The sequence below is a fragment of the Dreissena polymorpha genome, chromosome 10 (genome assembly GCF_020536995.1).
Source record: "Dreissena polymorpha isolate Duluth1 chromosome 10, UMN_Dpol_1.0, whole genome shotgun sequence".
In the NCBI taxonomy this organism is placed as follows: Eukaryota; Metazoa; Mollusca; class Bivalvia; order Myida; family Dreissenidae; genus Dreissena; species Dreissena polymorpha.
In genome coordinates this window covers 64168904-64194893 of record NC_068364.1, presented here as the reverse complement: position 1 = coordinate 64194893, position 25990 = coordinate 64168904, and the positions used below count along the sequence as shown (strand labels likewise).

The following is a 25990-nucleotide window of genomic DNA, read 5'->3' as shown; positions in this document are numbered from 1 at the left end:
GTATACCCTATCTTGGATAAAATGTTAAACATCGTAAAAGTTTAAAAGATTGCAACCGACTGTTGTCTTGATACGAGTTAATTTGATAACTTAATATATCTTTTGGTGGATACACTAGGTTACAGAATCGTTAACCATTTAAACGTTTACTGTAACCGGTAACCTGGACAACCTTCAAAAGTAAAAATATTAAAGTATACGTTAACACATGTCATAATGCTCGTACATGTACTTTCTTTAGAAAAATCGAAAAATTCAAGATCGCTTGCGTTGATGATATCAGCAGACAATATCAGTTTATGAATAAAAATGTATTATAATACTTAATATTTATAATATTGTAAATGGTTATTTTTTTAAAATTATTTTTTCATGCTTAAAAGCGTCAGAGTAAAACGTTATAAGAACTACACAATGTTAATTTTCAAGTGTCATAATATTATTTTTGATTGGGCCGCTGTATTTAAGTTCGCGTCGTATCGCAAAAAATGTTTAATTAAAATAAAATTGATTTTAAAGGAAATGGAAATGAACAATTGTATATCAGTTTATTCATTTAATAGCGATGTTACTAAGTATGATGATCTCAAAACTGCTGGTTACTTATGTTTAAACGTACCATTTAACGATTTTTCATAAAGACATACTGAAGTAAAACATTAAAAGAAAATTAAAACATAACCTCAAAGTATGATGTATGTGCTTAATCGTTGTCCTTTTGGCCCTTATGAAAATAACAAAGATTTTCAAAGCAATGGAATGTAAAATCAAATATTTCTGGGCACATATCATTCATATATTAAGCAAAGACTAACCCTTGCTAAATTCGAATTGCCGTCATCAGAAAACATGGAAACGAATACCAATTCAAATGCAAAGTTTACAACTGAATAAGGGTTTCAAGGGAACGAACCCCTCTCCAAGCGGTAGCGTAAGAAGAGGCTTGAGAAGAGGCCGTCGTTGAGAGGTGAAATTCGATATGACGGAAGCCAGTTTTACTAAAAAGACGAGCACGAAATCGAAATAGGAGGTTATCAATTAATTCATACTGAAGAGAACTAACAAGAAAAGGGGAGGTCAACAAATTTGCACAGGCAAGAGCCAGTGCAGGTGTTGTGAGAAATTCGAGGCAGAATGGGTTGATGGGCAGCATAAGACTTAGGTCTGCATCGAGCAGGGGTAGTAAAAGGAGCCAATCAAATGCAATGGGCCTCAAGTATGCGAATAAAAAAAGGGAAACTTCCTCCGGAGTTACTTAGAAAATACACATCAAACACCTCTATAAATAGTAGGCAACGAATACCTTAATCGGTATTCGAATGTTCGCAAATCCATTCAATCGAATATTCGAATATTGGCATAAAACGACTGGATTGATTTTACCTTGCTCTGTGTTAAAGTCCATTGTTTTGAAAGTTATATCCGTTTGCTAAGTACAAGGCTGTTTATTAACGTTGCTACTATGGCGATGCGAGGAAAGTGGCTGGTGGCATTTTATGATTTGAATTATGATCCCTTTATGATATTTGAATTTATATCATTTGTTAAATTTGAGTAATTCACAAATTATTATTCGCAAGTCAATTCAAGCCTTTAATTGGCACCTAATTGAAAAACAACAGTTCGGGCCCTTTCTTAGAGTGTGTATATTGCATTTCGCAATTTGAGTAATTAACACATTTTTATTGCTGTTCATACTGTGATCACAGAAACTTTATTATTATTCACCAGTCAATTCAAACCGTTAATTGGCACCCCATTGACAAATAACAGTTCGGGGCCTTTCTTAGAGCGTGTATATTGCATTGCGCAAGCAACACTGATACGGGCCGCGTTATCAGTTTGACACGAAGGACGTTACGTAAAACATGTTACTCCCAAGTGATTTCGGGTGCTTTTTAGTAAGCGGCTCGCAGGTCATTAAATATTAGGGCAATTACGTTTGAAACATTAATGCGAATATGCGAATATTAATTTTGTTATTCGAATACTGACCATTCAATCGAATATTCGAATAATTTTGTTATCCTAATAAATAGACCATTCTAGGATAACTATGTCTTAACAGCCATGCGCAAAAACGCGAACGTAAAGCTCAGTCTCAGCAAAACGTCCGAGTAACTTCTGCAACTTCAAACCATACACAACAGATAGGGCATAACGTGGAAATGAACTTCTATGATTGCCAGAGTTGGTCACATTTTTTAACAACAAAGGATAATCTGCATATGATTGTTTGGTCCAATAGGTAACCAACGTGATTTGGTTACAAACTATCAATTAAATACATGTAGTTTCTTTGCTTCTCCTGCTATCATTTTAAATTAAATACTGCATACTTTTATTCTGCACATCAAAGTTCCTTTTCAGGTCAATCTGTTAATAGAGAAAGGTCATACACGATTTCAGTGGAGGTGGTTCCAGTACCGGCTTCATCGTAGCCGATACAAATTCATAAGGTGATAAACCACAACACATTCCAAGACCTTACACTAACCCATACAGAAATCGGATACGGAAACTGATTTGCTAGCGATAATAGACCTTCAACAAATTACTAATACTAGTAAACAATATATGGACAAACGACCTCATTTAAAGGCAAACAGTAAGTACCAAGATCCAGCAGAAGGTGATGTGTTAGGAAACGAGCCTGAAGTGCCAGTAGAAGTTACTTATGCAAATATTTATAGTGCTGAAAATGTTATACTCCAAGACCATATATAAATCAATACAGAAACCACGGGGATCCAAACCCTCATGATGATGTGAAAATACCAGGTGTATAAATCACAGATAAAGAAGATACCAATATAACAACGTAGGTAAATGTGTTGAATATTGAGCAAGAGCAAAAGGAAGAAATGCCCAGAGGCCTTAACCTAATCTCTACAGAAAACATAGGGACCCGATATGACATGATTCTGCGATATTTGACAATCCAGAGTGTATAGAAATCACGGCGGAAGTACATACGACGTCGGCGATACATAATTAAACCGTTGATAAACTGAATCTTGAAGCTGATAATAATCATGCAGATATTCTTGATAAAGCTACGGGCAGATTTCACTTAGAACTGATACAAAGAAATGTTTGCACAATAACCTCACTTGTGTTGGTTATACGACTTAGTCTGCAGCAAATCATTTGGAGTCTCAAGTTACCCGTGTACTTATTATTTTTCATTGAAAGAACAATGAAAGGAAACCAACTAAGGAAAACAAACAAAAAGTTGTTAAAGGCTTGGTTGATTAGAACACTTGGAAGAACAAGACTATTGCCAAGCAATAAAAGTCCCCTATCAGTGAAACTCCAGCATTTTCAGATTTTTAATATATATTTCTTGCCATAGCAACCAGAATTCTTGACATAGGAACAAAAATAAAATGACGTACATAATCTCCATTTTTCCATCTATCCATTTTTCAGGTTTCATGAAAAAATATGAAGAACTTTTAAATTTATCGCAGGATCCAGAAGGTGTGACAGACTCACATACTCACGGACACACAGAGCGGTAGGGGACTAATAAACGTGACAAAAATGATAAAAAGTCCTTGCATTATGTTAATATGTTTTAACAAATCATGCTTCGATTAATTCATTTTCTCTGTTTAGTAAACGTCTAAGAAATAAACGTTCACATGGCATTAGGAAAAATGGTAACTTAAGGCGTAAATTTAAAGGGATCTTTTCACGCTTTGGTAAATTGACAAAATTGAAAAAAGTTGTTTCAGATTCGCAAATTTTCGTTTTAGTTATGATATTTGTGAGGAAACAGTAATACTGAACATTTACCATGGTCTAATATAGCCATTATATGCATCTTTTGACGATTTTAAAACCTAAAAATTATAAAGCGTTGCAACGCGAAACGATTGAATAATTTGGAGAGTTCTGTTTTTGTCGTTAAATTTTGTGAAACTACGGAGATTGCTTATATAAGGTATAAAATACGACAAGTATGTGTACTTGGCGGAATAGCTCAGTAGGCTAAAGCGTTTTTACTTCAGGACTCTGGCAGGACTCCAGGGGTCACTGGTTCGAAACCTGCTCCGGGCAATATTCTTATCCTTTTTTTAATTTTATTCTTGATTTTTTACTGGAGCTTTTACGATCCAATGTTTACATTTATCAATATAAAGCATTTTATGAATAAGTTAAAAAATGCCAAAATCTGTGAAAAGGCCCCTTTAAACGTCTGCTTTCTTTAAATGATTGCTACACAGTATTACAAAATGGGGGTAAACATAAATTACTAAGTGCACTTTGCTCTCTTTCTGTTTCTTCGTTGGCGCATATTGATAAGGAATGTAAACTTATTTACTTCAATCTGACCCTCTATATGAATGTGCTTGTATTATTGAATCTTTCACTGACTACTATCTTAAACCTTTTATTCAAAATGTACTTAACAAAACTAGAAATCGTATCAAAATTGAGTTTTGTAACAAAGGTCTTGATTTAATTGACCTTCCTAAAATATTCAATGATAAAAATGTACGTCGGTTGATTCCCCCTTATTTCCGCAATACTGAATCACCACTTATTTGCTACAAATATAGTAAACCTGTAAGAAGTATCGTTTTTAATTATAATTCTAATTCCACAGATATAAATGTAATAAGAAATTGTCCTACATTATGTGACTGTACTAGTTCTAAATATATATATGGTCCAGTTGGACATGTTATTACTGGGGACCTTAATTTCATTCAAAATAAAAACCTTAGAAATTTGCTACGCAGAGGCCCTAAGTACAGACTGCCTATACCTGTTGATTTTGATGACTGCATTAAGAATATCGTAACATCCTTACATGATTATTGCACTTAATGGTGCAGGAAGGAAAATGCTGAAATTAATGCACTCAATGATTGGAAAACAAAAATATGTAGTATGGCCATGAATAAAATATGTTTTTATGATACACATCCTTTGACCCTACCACATTCACCTAAATTTAATAAACAAAATCTCTGTAAATTGCTTGAAGACTTAAAATCTAAATTCGTCTTAGCTCCTGCTGATAAGGCTGCTAATAATGTTATCATAATATGACGAGTGTTTTATGTTCAAACTATTTCACAAGAACTTTAACAAACTACATCATATTGTGAGTACAATAAGCAACCTAATGATATTATTACCGACCATATTGCCCAATGCATAAAGTTAAATGTAATAGTCAATATTACTGATAAGAAATTGCCATCACTTTACTGGATACCTAAATTACATAAGACGCCATATAAAAGTCGTTTTATCGCTAATTCAGTGTCTTGTACCACCAAACAATTATCAGCGTATCTTACATATGCATTGAGTGCTATTAGATATCATATAGCTGAATTTTGTAATTAAGTTTATGAAAATAGTAATATTAACCTATTTTGGTTAATAAAAAACACCTTAGAAGTTATTGATAAAATTGAAAATAAAAAATATAAGGTGTCACAGGTAAGTACTTATGATTTTTCGACACCATATACAACGCTTCCTTACGCTTTAATAAAATCCAAACTTGTTTCTTTGATTGAAAAAACTTTTGCTAGAGAGAAATGTTTGTATCTAGCTTTAAACACTAAAACAGCTTTTTTTTACTAATCAGATATTAGATAATTACATCATTTGGACTGGTCTTGACTTTTGTGCAGCACTAACTTTTCTTTTAGATAACTTGTTTGTTGAATTTAATGGTAAAATATTTAAACAAATTATTGGCGTTCCTATGGGTACTAATTGTGCGCCACTTATAGCTGACCTTTTTTTATATTGTTATGAAAGCGAATTTATGTTAGAATTATCAAAAACTAAGCAAATAGATTTGAATAATTGTTTTAACATTACTAGTAGGTACATTGATGACATACTTAATTTAGATAATCCATTATTTGAACAATATATTCACAAAATCTACCCAAAAGAACTAGTCTTAAATCGATCGTGTATATCCAATACACACGCTGCGTATTTAGACTTACATCTAACTATAAATAATAATTTGATCAAAACTAGTTTATAGGACAAACGGGACGATTTTAACTTTGAAATTGTGAATTTTCCGTTTCTAGATGGCAACATCCCTAAAGGACCTTCCTATGGTATTTACATTTCGCAGTTGGTACGTTATGCCAGAGCATGTTCGTGTATTAAAGATTTTAATGATCGTAATCTAATATTAACTAAAAAATTGCTAAAACAAGGCTTTTTGTATCATAACCTAAGAAATAAATTTGCTAGATTTTACTCTAAGTATGGTGATTTAATTTCAAAATATAATGTTTCTTTAAAATGGCATTTAAATAATGGAATCTCCCATCCATCATTTTACGGAGATGTTTTGAAGCGTGTCCGCAAATTAAAATATGTTAAACCAAATGTTCATATTAAACTTTTCAATGTAATTAACTTGTTTTTATCAAAAGGATACGATGCTTATGTACTTAAAAACACGTGTCTGATGGTTTTAGATTCACTATATCTTTCTTCCCTTAAAATTTGGAATCATTAGTGATATTATAGGCATTTTTCACTGTTGAATAAAATTGTGTCATTGTGTCGTATGAACAAATCTGCATGAATACTACATTATAGGCATGTTTCACTGTTGAATAAAATTGTGTCATTGTGTCGTATGAACAAATCTGCATGTAAACTACATTTGGACTCAAATCGTACATCAAATCATTTCTGTCTTCAGTTGTCAAAACACCTATATACTGTTTGATTCCAATAATGTAGCTTTAATGGAATTACCATTTTTATTCATTTGCTTCTTAATATTAAATCACCTAAACTTGTTTTATTAGTAGCACAGCCCCATTACTATTTTTATTTAGTACTGCCCTTGGAATTTGTTCACGTCATTATGTCATTATGGATTTTTGTGACGTCATACGACCGACTTTCCCAGTTGTAATCTACATGCATAGGTCATTGGGTTTATAACGTTCCATTTTATTTATATTTTCTCTCTGATAGGCGTTTCTTGTTTGATTTAATTATTTTTAATTTGTTTAGCAGTCACATAAACAACCAAGCTATGTAATATGGAATTTTTACACCCATTATTGCTGCTTCTTCCTATATTTGCGCGATGATTATCTGAGATATTAACTCTATGATTCTATATTCTCAAATCTTTTCTATAAAGAAGGAATGTAGTTGACAATTGTTAATAGTTTTATTTGATCGTTCGTCAAAAAGTTGTAATTCTGTTACTCTTGTATCTTCAATGCAATTGAGTAATTAAATAGTAATTAAATTGAATGCGTTTTAATTCCCTTTTATTATTGTTTAATTTGAGTTACAATGCTATGACGTTAAATTTTATTTACACTTAAATGTATTATGAATATTGCTGGGCCAAGTGTGAGGTTGAGCGCTCTATAACCAGGTTTAAACCCCCAATGCCTTGCATTGACCGTTCCAAGGCGGTGACCCCAGCTTTATTCATATTTTGTGTTTATGTTGGTTTGTATTGTGCTGTATCGTGCTGTTTTGTACTGTTTGGGCAATCGGTCACTTGCCTTAAATAAAGGACCAACTAATTGTTTTTAATGAAAATACAATACTGCTCCAGCAGCTGGAGTTTCACTTCTTTATATTTTATAGAGCCTTAGTGTTGACCAAAGGTCAAACAGGTACAGGGTTTATTACATTTAATAAATGTAAACTTGATAACTTGCCAATTGCTTCCAAGGCAGAACAAAAGCCTTCAATCAAGAATTACAATAACAAAATCAAACCCAAGCCAATACCGCAGAATAATGATTGGGAAATGAACTCAACTTACTCAACATGTAAAGAACAGAAGCGACGAAGCTAGTCAGCAAACAAATAGTGTTATCAGAGAAACTCGTGCTTATGAAGCATATAATGGTCATTTCGATCCACCATTGAAATCATTTGCAGAGTATGAACAAAGAGACAAAGTCATGCATGTACCAATATCATACGCATGTCAAGATCGGAATATTGTTCTTCTGCCAACAAGACGTCGTTTGGGATCTCTAGAGTCAGGGTCAACACGTTCAAGGTAAACAAGGTCATCGGATACAATTTGCAATGATGACAGTGACAGTTTCATTACTGAAAACTATGGTAACGTTAAATTGGGATTTAAATATGAGAACTATAAACCTCCACCAAAGGAAAAGAATGCAAGTAAGCTGCTACCCGAACGTTCGGTAGGCATGTATGACTTTCTGGAATGTGACGACTTTGATTCGGAGTATTTCGACGTATCTACGACAATCTGACGGACACTTACACATGTACAGATGATGATTGGACTGTAGTGTCTTTTCTTCCGTGTTGATTTTTACCATTACCGTGGATTAATGTTTTTTCTTCAGTTGCATTTTCTAATACGCTCAAACTTTATATATTAAATTGCGGCATGTTATATTAGAAAGAGTATTATTTTTTCTTGCATGTATGACGGAAAAAAATCCTAAAAAGGTATTATCGTATTTTAAATAAACTTTGCAAATTTAATAACAACAAACAATACGTTTATCAATTAATTAAAATAAACATTAAACATAGAAAACAGTAAATATTGATTGATTGCATGTAAATTTTATGTGAAGCTCAACAACATTTATTCTTTCAAGTTAGATAACTCAAAATCAGTAGACAGTCATCAATCTGAAGTGACTAATCATAAGATTATATTTACAGCCGTGAACAAAAAGCACATAGCTAAACAAGATTTCTTTCAGAAATACAATGCCCCCCAGTAAGCAAAATATGAAGTTGCTATGTAGTTTATCAGGGTTGCCACCCACCTGATCAAATAAAATTCCCTGACTTTTCACTGACTTGTCCCTGACCAAATCTTGGTTTTCACTGACTTATTTCAGGACATATTCAGCCTCCTCCTCCCGATACAGCTGACCAAATCCACCCATTTAATGTTTCTTTTATTCTTTAACATATAATATTTAACAAAGTACAAAGCAGTACTACTTGTACACTAATCTATGCATGATGCAAGGCTATATAGTAAATGAATGAATTAAAGGGAGGCAAATCTGTAATAAAAAGAACATGCATAAACCGTAGTATTTTCCCTTGTTTGAACCATGCTAAATCCTTATAAATTTATAATGCCTATTTCCAGTAACTGTGACCTTCACCTGTGACCTTGACCTTTGACCTAGTGACCTCAAAATCAAAAGGGGTCATCTGCGAGTCATGATCAATGTACCTATGAAGTTTCATGATCCTAGCCCCAAGCGTTCTTGAGTTATCATCCGGAAACCACCTGGTGGACGGACCGACCGACCTACCGACATGAGCAAAGCAATAGACCCCCTCTTCTTCGAAGGGGGGCATAATAATAAATAGAAGGGTGTTTTAACACATTTCTGTCGTCTGTTTAATCTACACATTTCACAATGCAATAAATTGACAGTGTCTGTATAGAATGTCTTAATTAAAAAAGCCCTAAATAATAATTTATTTTCGGATTGATGCGAATTTCAATTTATGACAAACCAGCTCTTTCGTATGTTAGTGCCATTCACAAATATTCCAGTTGAGCGTTCAATCGTTCTTACAAATATTAAAAAGGTTTTAATATCTACGTTTACCATATTGTTGACAAATGTACTTGAATCGTATAATAAACATAAATGTTTGTTTAATATACGAAATAAAATATATAATTTTGAAGAGAATTATTATAATATAAGGAAAAAATTTAGAACTAGTGTATTGACTGTCTGAAAGTCGCGATCCAAAAAGTTATTTCATTTACAATATTAACTTCAAACGCGTACTTTATAGAAGAATAGTATAGCCCCTAAAAATATACTAATAAAACATAGGAAATATGTAGGTAGGCAAATCTTGCTCACTTTACACCATTACATTTTCTTGCCATATCTAGGATGTGAAATGTCGATGCAACACGGTTAAAGAGTCAAATAAATCAACGAAATTTAAGCAGTTTTTAAGCTCGGAGTTCCTATCCTTTAACCTTGCCTACTTTCTTGAAATAGTTCGTGAAAATAAGTACATTCAAATAAACATAAAATGGGATAACATCAATATTTAAAAGAAACGACTGCATCAGTCTAACTGTAGAATAATGTTTAAAGAAAGAGATACATTTGATTTGGTGAGGCAAACACTTTCACAGGCAAGTCCGTCAGCTGATAAAATCGTCGTACAGACAGCAGGAAAGTATACATATTTAAAACCTCATTTTATGTTCACAAATGATTATTAATAAGCTACATAAAAATATGCAGCCATAAAAATAAAAAAATTACTATATCCCGCGACTGAAAAATAAAAATGTTTTTGGTGTATATATCAATACGGTTGTTATTACAGCTATGCCGAAGTAATAAACAACAACTATAACATAATATAAATACGTTACATATTTCTAGGACAACATACATAGGCATGTGTGCATATTAAATAGGTTATTTTACTGAAGATTGTTTAAGCGATTTTACTGTTCTATTAACAACATAACTATCACTTATAAAATACAATATTTAACGTATCATTTTAACTACAACAACACAACCACGCACAAACAAACATTTGCGCGGGCACACACAATCTGACACACGTTTTTATTTTTAAAAGTGCTGTTTTTTCAATAAACAAACTGTATATACAGAACAATGATGCGCCTGTGTTAAGATGATATTTCGCCAATTTATTTACTTGCCTTACATGAAGATATTTTCAAATGCCATATTATATTGATATTCAATAAAATCAATAACAATTATAATTGAGTCAATATTACATTGGGTTCACGACATTTGCCCATTCATACAAACCTACATATTAACATCGTAGTTTATTTTAACGTTATGTCCGCAGACATATAAACACAAACACTAAATAGTGCATTGTGAATTAAATAGAACACACACACTTACATAAACTGTTTCATAAAAAATGTAGCAAATATTGTGTACAAATCATCAAATACATGTAATGCAAATCCTTTGTTTTTGCATGTTAAGCTCTATGAAAAAGCAAATGAATGGCTGCTGAAAACATGTTTAGCCCGTTGCCAAGAATGCTAGTAACTATTTTAAAAGCCCATAAACACTCAAAATCAACGGATATTTCGTACACTGTTCGCAAAAAAATAAGTTAACACTTAAACAATCAATACCCCTTAAAGCAATAGCAAAAATTTCAACGCTAGATGTGGTCTGGTAACATAGATTAAACAAGATACAAAATGCTCTTTTTGTTGTTTTTTGTGTGCTTTGATTTGGGGTACTTATGTTACTTTAAAATAATGTTGTTTTATCAAGCTGTTGCTCTAGTTTCCTAATGTTACGGGCTACATAAGGCTACACTCAGAAATTTCGATCATGGCAAGCTATTCTTAAATCTGCTGAAAATGATTAAATTAGAGCATAGAACAGATGTGTCATTCCTATATTTGACATATGCCATGGAAGTGAGACCTTACACTTTGAACGGAGATTCGGTTTGAATCCCAGCAATATATAAATTGTATATTTGACCTAGAAGTGTGACCCTGGTGGTTTGAGCTTTGGAAACAAGTTACGCATCATGTTGTATTTACATGGTGATCATTTGTTAAAAATTATTTAAAGTTGCATAATATACATGTAGTTACAGTCTGAGCAAGCTGCATCCTACCCATATTGACCTTTGCTTGCTAAGAGTGACATTGATCTTTGATCTGGTTACACGGCACTTTTACTCGCGGGGTGTTTTTCATTACATTATTATATAATATCCCTAAAACGATGACATAAAATAAACAATACCATTTTATGTTGTATAAAACACATCTCAATAACGTTCTTAGAAATCAAATTATCAAAATATCGTTTAAAGTTACACTCATGAATAGATAATGACTATAAGTTTAAGAAAGTAATTTATAGTGTAAGTAAGTTGTCAAGTAAATTGACAAGTTAAAACATGAGTAAGCATTTCTCTGAGGAAACGATAAAGCAACACAGTTTGACGATAACGAACACAAAACTAAATAAAATACACGTACATTTTACAGAAAAAGAGCGTGTTTACAAAAAGAATATTAAAATAAAGTATAACATAAGTAATAGAGTAAGCAAATTAAACGAGCCACTCTGTATAAAAAAGACAGAAAAGGAACAAATAATGTACAATTTGATTACGATAACGTAATAATTATGACATCGACACACTTCGAAGTCGTCATCGACACTTTGATTAGGATGACGTCATAATTAAAACATCTTCACACATCAAGATCTGTTCAAAACTAATAATACATATGTAATTTTCGCAATAAGGAACTCGGACATTTAAAATTATTTCATCTTGTTCTTCCTTTTTCTTCGCTTGTGTGACCCTGAAACACACCCTGTGTATTACAACAGCATTCATGGATTATTGCGTGTATGTTTGCATTTATGAGCCCTTTCAATAATTGTTAAAATTTTCTTGATGCAAGACGGAGTATGTATCAGGAATAACAAACAATTGTCGTGGGAATCTACAAATTGTGCCGTTTGAATATTTGTAGCGAAACAAAAATCACATCAAATAAACGTTACTTTTGGACTTTTAAATTATAAAAGTTCGTCAATCGATCTATGTTTTTTTCGTCAGATGAGCTGTTTCATTACTCAAACACAAGTATTAGCATGGCATTCAATTTTTGACATTATGTTAAATAAGTTATAATATCACACAACACACATAAACCGCAAAACACATACAATTCCTACAACAGGCGGATTTAACATAGTCCATCATAATTTGGTAAATTTTCATAATAAAACTTTACACATGAAAGTAAGTTTTTCATGAACAAGTATAAAGTAACTACACATTTCAATGCTAACTAAAGAAACAAAATGTGTAATCAAATTAACGAATATTCTTGGTATGAGCAATGGCTATTTTCAATCAGCAGTGCAACGAAAACAGAACAGTTTTTGAGCTTCGAGTTTCACGTAAATAAAAATGACCATACAAACACAATGATACGTTCCGATTTTCTCCACTATACATAAATGTTCAAACGTCACAATAAGTCAAAATGCCACAAACTATATGGGTACGTTCTTAATATGTCGTAGATCTTAATTGTAGAATGTAAATGGTACATACACGAGCATACACCACTAAAAATGGCAATAAATTATTATATCCCCTCTACATAAAACATATTTGTTTGGTTTTTGAAAAGTATCCACAAGTTTTAAAGTATATCAACCGACAAAGATGAAAGCTGAAGGAGTCGGGGATACAAAAAGCACGAGGTGTTCTAAGGGCGCAAATTCCTTGGTAAGGTACAATTGGATACATACTTAATCCTCGAGGAGTGGTATCCCTATGACATAAATGAATTATTTCTAAACCAAACAACATCGACAATTAACTGAAACAGTGCCTACTATTATTAAACTTATATTTTGACACAAAGAATCAAAATAGAAATCAGCTTACCAGATGCGTGTTGTTCATTTGTATTACTTGACGCCGTCATGGTGCATCCGGAAGCTGTAACATCTGATTCGGCTGATGCTCGTACGTCTGGTTGCGATAAAACATCTCTGACAGGAGGTTGGTCTCGATCACATATGGTCCCTCTCGTTTGATTTGCAAAGCTATCTTGCTGTGTGTGATCGGAATCTATAGTTGAAATGTAGATGGTCCCAGAATTGTATCATTCCCTTGTACTTACATACATATTTTTCAAAATCATAAATCAAATATATACAGATGAAAGAAAAAACAACGTGCATAATTACAGGGTAGAGGATTGCTTTGTCATACACCTTAACTAAATGGAAAGTTACGTTAATGTACTAGCATTACAAGAAATTGATCACCACGTAGGAATTGACATTAAACCCGTCATAGAACAATACAGTAACGGTTAAAATAAATGTGTACTTATGCTGGTTCTTGGTTACAAATTAAAACATATCGACCAGAATTATTGCCGAAGCTCGTTCAAAGATCGATCGATGAAAACATGGTCTAGATTTAATGAGTCGAGATGTTTAAAAATAATATCCAACGTTGTACAAGAACCCTGAAATAGTTTTAAATAAGAAACCTTTAAAAACTGACTGTTGCATTCACAGTTGACGATTCTTATACGTACTTGATACATCTTTAGACACTGTTTGTGCGTTTGCGGACACTAAGCCAGGCGATAGAGAATCCGACCAATCATTGTTATCAGCAGAACATGATGATTCTGGAAACCGCAATGATAATATACATATTTAAATTATGTAAAATAAAAAGACGATTTGTATAGTACTTTTCAAATAAAAAACATAAGATTCCCTGCGGCATGGTCACTTTCTATTCCATGGGCATATTGTGAACAAGCGTTGTAGCTCACATCTACATCATCAAACAGACCAAATTACTAGTCTCTCACACAGTTTTATAGCTAAGATTATATTGATTGTTATTGTTCGCCATATATATATTAGGGAAAAAAGTTCAATTGATATGGGACCATTAAACGTCGTTACTAAACAATTAACTTAACAAGTAATCCACAAGGCAGAATGCCCAATTTTGACCCAGATGCATGACCGAAACTAACTTTACAGAGGACGATAAGACTTTGCTAGGTAAAACCAAACCGCTTGGCCTTAAGGTTAAGAGAAGATTTTATACATGTAAGAAAAAAATGGTACCCTCAAGGGCGGAGCCAATTTCGACTTCAGAGGCATTATTACAACAAACTTGCTACGATTGCACCATACAGTGTTACATGCCAAACACCTTACCACTAAGCCTTACGCTTTTAGATGAGAAGATTTTGATTTGTTTCACTAAATACATATACGGAGAAATTAAGCCAAAGGGCGGAGCCAATAAGTACACAAGTTGAGATAAAAAGGGATCGACCCAGTATTGGTCACCTATTGGCCTGACGTCGAAGGAAGTCGGGCCCTTCCAGGAAAATCCAAGGACGAAAGTCACCTGTCTATTGCAAAATCCGTCACATGGGTAGTACGTTTTTATTTTGAACGTGTGCTGTCGTTTATTGGAATACGCGGCCTTGAAAGAACAAATGTATCATTTAAAGCAATACATTTCGTTTATTGATGAGGGTATTTTTAATTTCATTGTTTGTCTCACTACATATTAACTTATAACATATTAACAACTGGTGTTGCATTTGTATTAAGGTATAGTGTGATTTATAAATCCACAACATTTGCATTATCGAACATGTCTATTTAATACCGTGTGTGAAATAAGTCGACCATTTCCATCAACTACCCCTTGTAGCCTCTGTAATTCGTCTTCCACAAACGGTTCCATCCAAAAAAAATCCCTAAACACCGGCGGTAGTGTTCTACCATTCGTCTTCTTTCGATCCCTCCATTCTTTTTTAATTGATTCCAAGTCAACAATGTCTTTCCCCGCAACCCCCTTTCCTAACGCATAGTAGTTCTTCGGCTTCTTAAGTCGCGATTGTTCCGTCTTTTTAATGAAATGGTTCTTGTCGTACTCTGTATCCCACTCTTTCATTACTTCCTCATAAACATCCCCGCTCACAAGGCTATCCGATGCTGTCTGAATCCTTTGCTGCAGTGGCCAATGTAGCATTGCAAAGTATAAGTATGATTCAAGATACTTTCTGTGTAACTGCATTTCCCTTTGTAAAGATAATAACATGGTACTGCATTTAAGCAAAGTTATATAATCTCCCCCACTACATGCTGGGCGTTTTGATGTCCGAGATCTATTGCTGAACGTGATGATGCTGTATCCAACGTAAACAAGTAGATCTCGAATATCAGGCTTCTGTTTTAAAACTTTGTCCACCAAGTTCTGTTTGGCTTCTACGACACGTTTGTCTAGTGCCACTCTGTGTTTAGTTTCTTTCGACTGCATAGCATTCATGAGTGGTTTCAAACCTAGACCAAATGTAAACTGATACTTATCAATTTGTTCTCCGTAAAAGCGTTCGTATCGATCCCTCAGTCTTAATAAAAGTGTTTCATCATTATGCGTTACCGTGTACAGAAATCGTTTAACCTGATAGTTATTTTCTTCAAGTGAGCGCAGTGATTGTTCCAAATGTTGTTGCCACACGCTACCACATCTCAAATGTTCAAGCTTGGGGCATTGCTGTAGTAACTTAAAGAAAGGTGACTCATTAATTTTATCCTCTTTTTGCTGAAGGAAATTACACAGCGGAAAGCGTTCTTTACAACATTCAAACTTTTGAAACTGTTCTAGCAAAGTTATTGCTGTTTTCACTTCCATGTGAAAACAAATCATATTCGTCTCACCTTCCATTGTTATTGCCGCCTTTTGTCCATCCTTGAACTTGTCTACTGCCAAAAAGGCCAATTCAATGATTTGAGAGGCTTTTTCGTTATCAATTGGTTCTCTTGTTTATAGTACATGTTCCATATGTGCTTTGAATATCTGCCCGTATGTGTCAAGAAGATAGGAGTTGTCAGGTTTGATTGCCAATGATCTCTGAATTGCCTTTTCTGCTTCAGCAAATTCTTTGATGTATATATTATACCTTGCCAGCTGTTGCCCTACCATTGCATCTTTTGTTATATCAAAACACCTGCTCATGGTATGTAACACTGTTTGTCTCGGACTTTCTGTTTCCTGTTTTTCTAAATCAAACACAAGATCAGAAAATTTCAGTCTCGTTTCTCTATTATCGATTTCTTCTATTTGTCTTGTTTTGAAGAGACTACAGACGATTTTAACGAAGATTTTTGACATTGGATTCGCTTCATGTGCATGCTGGCCCAATAAATCTAAAATAGAATTGACAATGTCTTCCAATCGTTGGTTCCTTTCTAGCATGAGAGACAAAACTATCGCTCTTGCCAGCGGTTGTGAAATAATCGAAATTCCTCCTATATTTTGATCACTTACTCGCCTGGCTATAAGCAGATCCATTGCAACAGACACATTCATGTTCCAAACGGTTCTATTAAAAGTCAACATTTGTAATTCTTTACGTGTATGTGCTATACCAAACGGTACCTTAATTAAATTGTCTATTTCTTGTGGTTTATTCATCATTTTATCAAAAACACTTTGAGGAATCGGATGATCATTTTCGTATGAGGAAATTAATGCTAAGTTTGTTAAAACCTCTTTCTCAAGATCTGTCACATCTTTCAAAATGTTTGTTGTCAGTTCCATGATGTACTTTTCATCAAATGAATTTCTCATTACATTGAAAGCAATTAAAGTTTTCACGTCTATGCCAGTTTTGTCTTCTAATTCCTTGTATTTTTTGTCAAACCATACAATTTCCTTTCCTTTCAAAGAATGCGTTAAAATGTGATCATCGGCAAGTTGATTTTTATCTTTTGCAATCGGACACCTACTTATCAATATAATAAGGCCAAATAGCTTTCCTGGTGTTCCTGTTTTATAAGCCAACTCATGTAATTTTGATCGCAGAAGGATGACAGCATCTTCACTTTTGTTATCAACAAGAATTATTATTGGCTTTGCGTTTTCAACATCCTTAAAGTTTCGAACTCGGTCGATCTGTAATGAAGTATTTTCAGAAATTTGTTTTACCACACAACATCTGAAAGCATTTTCAGGAGTTTCTTTAAATTGACTTAAGTGCCAAATAAGATGCATTCCTAATGTACTTCCTCCAGCGCCTGGGTGATGTTTAATTTCGTGTGTTTCAAGAAACTGCTCACCCCTCTTGGACTTAAGAATTTTGTTTACTTTGCCTAAATGTCTTTTATAGCAGTTACGTTTTCCAACATGATCATGGTAATAAAAATTCCACCACGATGTACCACTTCCTTTGTAAAATCTTCTTTGATGTTCATGTTCATTTTCTTGCAGCTCTTTTTCGCTCATCCTCTCAGCTTCAATTACACATTCTTCACCGCTTACAATGTCAATGTCGGTAAGTTTAAGATCAGTGCGTTCTCTGCTTGTCATTTCAACAACTATTGCCTGGGAGCTACTTGGTAGTTTGCAAACATCATTTGAAGTCGGCCGAAATACCGACCGTACGACATCGGACAGGAATTTCCAGTCAGGGCCAATAAGAATACACCTGTCCATTTCGTTGTCACCAACACGTCTAGCAACGTCATTTCTGAGCTCTTTGCAGTTATCAGCACTTTGTGTCACTATAATACATTCGTCCTGAAAAGCGGATGCCAACATATCTCTTGCTAAATCAAACAAAGGCTCTCGGTCCGTCAACTCGCAATACAAAAGAAAAAGTATACGTGCTCTGCCTTTGGGAATGGACATTCGTATTGTGTCCAAACAACATTTTACTCCGGCGAGTCTTGATTTTGTCCAGGCTTTCAAATTCATCCTAGGTTGTGAAATCTCTGTATTGCCGTTACAATAAATCCAAACTGGGTTACTTGAGTTTTCGATTTGGGACTTATCTAAACAATCCTCTGCCGTCTTTACAGTAAACAAAGATTTGTCGTTTTCGACACTTTTCCTTAGATCAGGAGATGCATCAAAGTCAAGAACAAACTTTGCGGAAGAAAACGCTGTTGCCATACCAATGTCATTTCGAACTCCTACATGACCATTCATGTTTCCACTTACAATAATTGGGATGTATTCATCTGTAATATACTTGCTATCTTTTCCTGTCAGAGTTGAAATGAGGGTAGTTCTTAATTCAGATGTGTCGATGAGGCATCCGTTTACCTTGCTTTCAATAATACCTCTTTCTTGCAATCGCAGTGTGCATATCTTCTCTATGTCAGATAAAATAGGCGAACCCATAGCAATTTCACACAGACTATGATGCTCATAAATAAATATAACTTCAACGTGTGGTCCTTTCGGTGGAAATCTTAACGGAATGATCTCCTTTATGGAATATAATGACGACGGTATGACATCTATTTCATAAACCACATGTTCACAGTCGCGGACGCTTATAACCTCAAGGTCGCCGTGGTGTAATGGATATGGTGTCCGCCTTGCGACCGGGAGGTCACGGGTTCGATCCCCACCGTGGGAGCGTTCTTTAGATCTCCCCCAAAGACACCAAGTACTGGTTCTAGGCCCAGGAAACGGACTCGAGAGCGTTTATATAAGCCTAAGGCTTTCGACGCAATCGAGCTAAAATAAATAGGTTTAAACTATAACCTGCATCTCGCGAATACAGGACATTACGAAAGGTAAATGCTCGCCATAGAAACATTTTTTTATACACTTTGATATTTCCTCGTCAACCTCTTTCGAGTTAAACATGCCTATGCCTTCAATAGTCCCACATCCGTCGCCATCCCGCCTAATTCCAAAGTGCATAGTTCCGTTCTTGCGTGAATTCATACAGGCAGCGAGAAAACGCAGAGTTTCTTTTGCAATCCAGTGTTTGTTAGGAGCAATCAAAGTACGAAATTCATGAACCGGAACCAACAAATTGCCTGTCTGTGGTTTAACAATCGCACCTTGGTAATATGCCAAATTATTGCTAGGCTGATCAAACTCACGTAGCTGTTGTAGTCTAATGTTTGTTTTAATTCCTGATCGCAATTTATTTTCTCTGATTTCTTGTTGAAGTTTTTTAAGTACATGTTCCATTCCTTTTCCATAGTTGATGCTTCCTAAATATTCAGCAAACACTTCTTTCAGTTGGGAAGATTTCATTTCTTCAAATATGTTCGCAGTTATGGCTTCTTCATATATTGCTTTCTGAAAACAATCTCGTAATTCTGGTTTTATTTCTTGTCCCATAATGTCTCCGATGTGTGTGGAAAAATCGTCCAATGTCATTGATAGCATGTCGACCTTTTCGTTTGCTATACAAATATACACGACATAACAGCTTAATTTATCATAATAAATTTTAGATTAACATGAACAATTATTAGTTTTCAAGACTTTTATTTGCAGCACTGTACCGATTTCATTACACTTTTAATGCAAGTTAAAAAGATTTATCCAATACCAAATAAAAAAATATATAATAAAAATCCAATTTTTGTTTTATGTGTAAATAAATGATAACTATCCTTTTGCGTACCATAAGGAGAAAGGGAATTGATATAATACAACTTCAAGCCATATTAATACTGTGGCTTATGTAACATCAAAATCAGATTTATTTACCTTCTTTGTGAGGCGGTGACTTCCACGTGACGTCTCTAAAGCTATCAGACAATTTAACATATAATTAACATGCACATTATTGTGTGTTTTTACGTAATGACAAATCAATAATATTTAATGAACATTGTGTGACGAATACATATCTATTTCTATTGGATATGACGTGAAGCAGTATAATTTAACACAAAAGTAATTACACTTTAAGAGCTTTATCGGAAATAGCCAATGTCCATGAGCGTTCAAGTTGCTTATGTCCATGAACGTTCAATTTGCTTAGTTATGCTTGTATAACAGTTTGCTGTTTTGTTTTACACAAACAAACCTTTTGTCTCCTTCAACGAATGTACTGTTCGAAAATATCTGTGGGAAATATGTTTTCAGTGCTGAAAATTCAACATGGCCATGGAGGTCTTCTTCTAAAGCAATGTGTATTTCGTCACAAGGAATGTGACAGTTGAGACATTCTATCAATGTGTTCCGAAGAAATTCTAATACGAATTCTTGCTCGACGTTCCGCAAGTATTCATCTTAAAGCAAGAATGATTGTAAATGAGTTCATGTTCCGTTACAAACAGCCATGTCTAAAGAGTTCGTAATATTAATGAATATAATATTATCGATTGTCCGTGTATAATATGGTTTTTATTCTAAAGAGCAATGGTCAAAACATTCAAGCATATATGTTTCAAAAAGCGCTGATATAATGTTAATTTTAATGTTTATACAAGGGGCAAGTAAAAAGTACGACCATAACGATTGTGGACACTCAGTATATAAGTAAATGATTACCCTGAAACTTGATAACATAATGTACCTGTTTCTTTCCCATCTGTGTTTTTGTTTTCAAGAAGATCTGCTAACTGTGGGTGCATGTTCCGAAGCTCCTTACAGAATCGGTATATTGAAGTACTATCTGCACTTTGCTGTATGATCAATATCAGCTTCTCCATTTGACTTCCGTAACTATATTCGTTTTCTATATCCGACATATGTGCCTCGGTAATAACATTTTCGTGTTTTAATCTTTTCAGAAATATACTTATATTTGGCATTCTAGACAACTGGCGTATCCATTTCGTCATGTTAAACTTTATTAGTGTTATCCTACCACTTTGACTCTCTGTAAAATAAGTTATATACTATAAGCACATCGTGTGAAGGTAATACATTACCTATGTCAACAATGTTTTTAGAAAATGTCGTATCTTATAAAAACGAATGTTTTGTATTTAGCTGCTGAAACGTGTAGCGATTTACCGAAAAATAAAAACGTCTTCAAAACAAAGATTTTAACAATTGTGGGAAAATAAACATTACACGATAATTATTGCTTGGCTATTTAAATATAGTATACCTGATTCATCATCACTTGCTTCAACTAATTTTATCATAAAATATTCTCCATTCAACATTATTTTTTCCATATTGATGCATGTCCGAAAAATCTCTCTTTTCAGTATGTCGCTGATTCTTAAGTTGATAGCTTTTTTCACATCTGGGCTCAAGACCGCAGCTATCGTGAATATCGCACTACATGCTTCGTTGAACTGTACATTCCCTTGTATTTTTGAATCAGTGGCATGAACTATATTGTTGCGTGATTTTCGAAGGTCCTTTACAGCTTGGAGAATATTGGCGTCTTGGGGTTAACACTTTTCAAGAATCAGTCGAGTTGCAAGCGTTATATCGAGCTTGTCATATGTCACATTTTGATTTGAAAGCACTGCTTCTTGTTCCTTGAACAATTTCGCGGTTTTTACCCAAGTTAGCATGTCGTTCTGTTTTAGGAAAGAGTGTAAAGTGAACCCACTGTTCGATAATTCCCATTCTAAATATTTCCTGAGTGCAAATATACAACAATGGAAGTGTAACTCGACAAGTCTGTGAAAATTACGTGTTTCTTCCATGATAGCATGTGTTGTGTTACACAGCCCTTTTTATAATTAAATTTTTGATGACTCTTGTTATTTTAAGGCAACTATTCATTTTGTTTCATATATGTGGATTTTGGTTGCACTATGAATTAAATACACAATCTTTTTCCAATAACTAACGAAATAGCAGATTCGACGATTCGTATGTCAAACATTAAAGTCGATATTAAAAGGCAACATGACCTGAAAAAGAAGGTTTAAACTTGTTGTCAATTTGAGCATGAATATGCTCTTATCACATATAAATGTTAATGATCTTATTTATGAGCATGTATAGTGTGTTTTTCTTCACCGTTATATATAACAACATAGCGACAAAACCCTTGCGACACGTTACAACACATTAACCGTAAAACTCTTTTTATAAACGGCATTAATAATTCATTTTTAAAAAGTAGGCATATCAAACGAATATTGCCCTTCCGCGAATTGAACTTCTTGAATTCACTGTGATTATATGTTTTTAAAATGTACCCATTAACACTGATTAATTCAAGTACTTTCAGTATCTACTTCATTGTAATGCACTACACAGACTGAGGTAAAACTGTTGAAGTACGCACTCGAAGACAATGTGTAGTTTATTTGATAACCGCAATAACATAGAGAGTTACTTATTCACATACATAGTCCATCATATTCCATTACATTTCAGAAACGTGAAGGACAGCGTTAATGTATTTATAAAATTTATTTTCAGAAAATATCTATGTTGCCTTTACGAAACACTTAAACTCGATATCAACATTTCCTTTGTTAAGTTAATCGATATGTAAGCCTACTGTTATTGCATTTGGCAAAACAATTCAGACTGTTTGACGTTATCTTTTCTAAATGTATGCATGTTTACACGCTATTTAAAGGTAGGCTTATCAAGATATTTGAACTAACAACGATGTCTATGCCTTCGTTTTAAAATAAAGATCACGTAATATGATCTTCATTGTCTCCACATACACTAAACTAGCAACTTTGCTTGTCAAATTAAATGACTTGTGTAACATAAATAGATAATTATTAATATAAACATGTACATTTACTTGCAGTTAAAATTATTACACTATTACACATAACACGGGCAAAAGCCCGCGAAGCGGGCGTTGACCGTTCATACATATGGAAATTTAGACATAAAATTACATAAGAATACCACATAGGGATGCGTCTCAAAAAACATTGCCACGCGACATATATTTTCGCGATGCTATTTATGACCTTGAACAAATCAAAATCACTTTGACATATGCTAAATCACATGTAAATACATACCTCAGGAAAAAATATATCAATGACATCATAATTGGGTAGCGAATCGCACTAAATATTCTCGCATTATTTGTTTTTCTTCGATACCGTTCCAGAATTAAGTCATTACTCAATTATCTCCCCTGAATACTCATCTTCAGTGGGTATAAGCCGAAGACTGGTTCACTACATATAGCGACAGTCTTTACCAAACACAATTTACGTGAACATAACCCGTCTTAAATATATTGCCGAATCTCAGATTTCTGTCGAATTCATTTGCTTTGATCTTTTCGATATCTTATTGTTATTATTATCCTGACAAATCACAAACGCTTGTTAAAAAATTATTTGTTTTAAAGATTATAGTTGGCATCTCTATTCTTCTAGTATTCTCGCGGTATTTCAATAACGACACCCTACTGTTTATTTGTCAGAATATGTGACGCATTTTTCATTCATTCTATACATAGATGGTGACGTGACTACGTTATTGTCAGTAAGACCGGTGAGTACGCAATGATTTTCCATTCGCTCTCAGAAAGAAGTTTTACGTGTGATCATGAGCAATATTCTGGTACGTTGTCGTTGTTATCCACCAGAAACACATTTATTCACAAAATTTAAAGATATTCCGATCTAACTTTTTAGTCTTTTATCTTTAATTTGTAACGCATTTACACCTCGTCTGCCCGCACTTTACCGATATGCCGAAAGGTTACATATCACTATAATAAGTTTAGGCCTAAAACCACAAAATCCGATACAGTTGGAATTTCGTACCACAATCTAACGTAAAAATCTTCCTGATTCGAAATCAACAAAAAATTAGACATTTATAAATTGTCTGCATTATTGATCAAATTTTAAAGCCACACACCTTGCAACGAAATACATGTAAATCAATAAATAAAGATGCAATTTGAAAGTGTGCAAAATTGTCATTAAATATATAGCCTAGTTAGCAAGTTATTTATTATTTTTCAAATGGTAGGTACGCTTTTAAAACCGAAAGTAGGATTTCTATAGGTATACTTTCATTTCGACAAACGCGATTATTTTTAAGTTTTAAAGCGCAAAAAAGATGGATTACAACCTTGTAACCACCAGATATATTCTAATTGGCAAAGATAAAATTAAATATATAGCCTAGTTGGCCAGTAATTAACTATTTTTCAAACGGAACCGCTTTTAAAACTGAAAGTAGGATTTCTAGACGTATACGTCCATTTCGACAAATGCAATTTTTTTAAAGCGCAAAAAAGACGGATTTCTACCTTGTTACCCCCAGATATATTCTAAATGGCATTGATAAAATATGTTTCTTATTTATACTTAAATTTACTATGCCAAATAAGATGTGTGACTTTAAGATATTTTTTGGTTTTCCGTTTTTAGAAGCTGTTCGGCCAAGGCAAGAGCTGGGCATCACACAATCCATTCTATCCAGCAAAACTGACAGTTTTGGTTTACAGAAATAAACAAAGGAGGGATTCCTGAACTATCAAAATGCCCAAGCTATACACACAGCTATTATCTGTGGTGATCTTTATTTGGTTGGTTTACTTGGATGGAATATGTGTGAACTTTTATAGAACTTTGAAAAGTCTATATCTGCCTATCTATAAACAAAAATCAGCTATGGTATAATTGGATCAGATGTGCAAACAATGTCAAAGGGTTGTTAAATTAACAATTTGAAATTTAGTCTGTATATCGACAAGTGTCTGCCAATAAATGTCAAACTAGTAATAAAAAACTTACCACAAGTATGTAAAAGCACTAAGTTCCTGTTGTGATCATTTTTAGTAAGATAATGTAATTCTAAACAGTAGCAAATAGCTTGTTTAGTAAATGCATAATGCAATTAATATGATTTCCTTTCTATTGTGTAATTAATAAATTGGTTGTTACTTGTTAATCCATGATAAATGTTTTATGGCTAGTACAAAACCAGCATTGTTAATTTTGTAAAAGGTAATACAATAACACCACTTTGTAATTTCATATACGTAAATATTCTTGTACTGTAGGTTGATGACAGTGTTTTAGTATTACTTATTTTGTAACTATTTATGTGCAAAAATATGATGTAAAGTGTTTTGTATCTCCAGACAATACCACATACCTTTTTATATATGTACTGTGTTATGTGTCATTTGAATGTTTAAATTAAAAATATGGATTATATAACATGATGCATTCTAATATTTGCATTCAAAGTGTAACTATAGAGCTAAGTGTATGCAGTTAAGACTGTGATTTAAGAATTGCTACAAAATGGCTAGTTTTTTAGTGGCGACAAAATTTAAACTGTACAACAATAGTTTGCGAAAGAAAATTAGAAACCTGCAAGATACCTGCATTTATTAAATATCTTAATTGTGAAACAAGTATGTTGTTATGCTGTTAAACATAATTATACATTGATAATAAATAAGAAGACAATTAGCGGTGTTAACGTTTCCCAACAGTAGAAATCATTCTTCTGATGAAGTCAGTGGTATTGGATTAAAAAAAAAATCCTGTCAAATTTGTCAATCAAATTTGATTTGACACATCACATGATTTTGATTATGTTAAATCAGTGTACTGTATGATAAATGCAACCGCTTTGGCAAGCTGTCAAGTTGAATTGAGACATTTGATGAAACAAACTGTTTCCTGGGTAGGACCAGTACTTAGTGTTTATATGACGTACCATGACGTCGAAAGTC

At 33.7% G+C, this 25990-nt stretch overlaps 2 protein-coding genes across 5 annotated transcripts in view; both read right to left on the bottom strand.

Annotated features, from left to right (window-relative positions):
- LOC127847336 (sterile alpha motif domain-containing protein 9-like) overlaps positions 1-25990 on the bottom strand; it is an 87517-nt gene that overhangs the window by 59345 nt on the left and 2182 nt on the right. Inside the window, exons 2-7 of one of the 4 annotated variants that reach the window (XM_052379159.1) lie at positions 21449-22211; positions 20909-21214; positions 20417-20621; positions 20095-20135; positions 19129-19784; positions 16397-18921 (exon numbers count right to left, since the gene is read on the bottom strand). The exons of 1 other annotated variant lie outside the window; for it this stretch is intronic. In XM_052379159.1, coding sequence (XP_052235119.1) covers positions 16399-18921; positions 19129-19784; positions 20095-20135; positions 20417-20621; positions 20909-21214; positions 21449-21518 — 3801 coding nt within the window. In that variant the 5' untranslated portion in view covers positions 21519-22211 and the 3' untranslated portion in view covers positions 16397-16398. 2 more of the 4 variants (XM_052379160.1, XM_052379165.1) reach the window with 2 other exon arrangements.
- LOC127847338 (uncharacterized) lies at positions 8519-16397 on the bottom strand. Its single transcript, XM_052379170.1, has 5 exons — positions 15238-16397; positions 14910-15048; positions 14132-14227; positions 13468-13653; positions 8519-12364 (listed from the first exon to the last, which is right to left on the bottom strand). The coding sequence occupies exons 1-5, from the start codon at positions 16297-16299 to the stop codon at positions 12324-12326; spliced, it is 1524 nt and encodes a 507-aa protein (XP_052235130.1). The 5' UTR covers positions 16300-16397; the 3' UTR covers positions 8519-12323.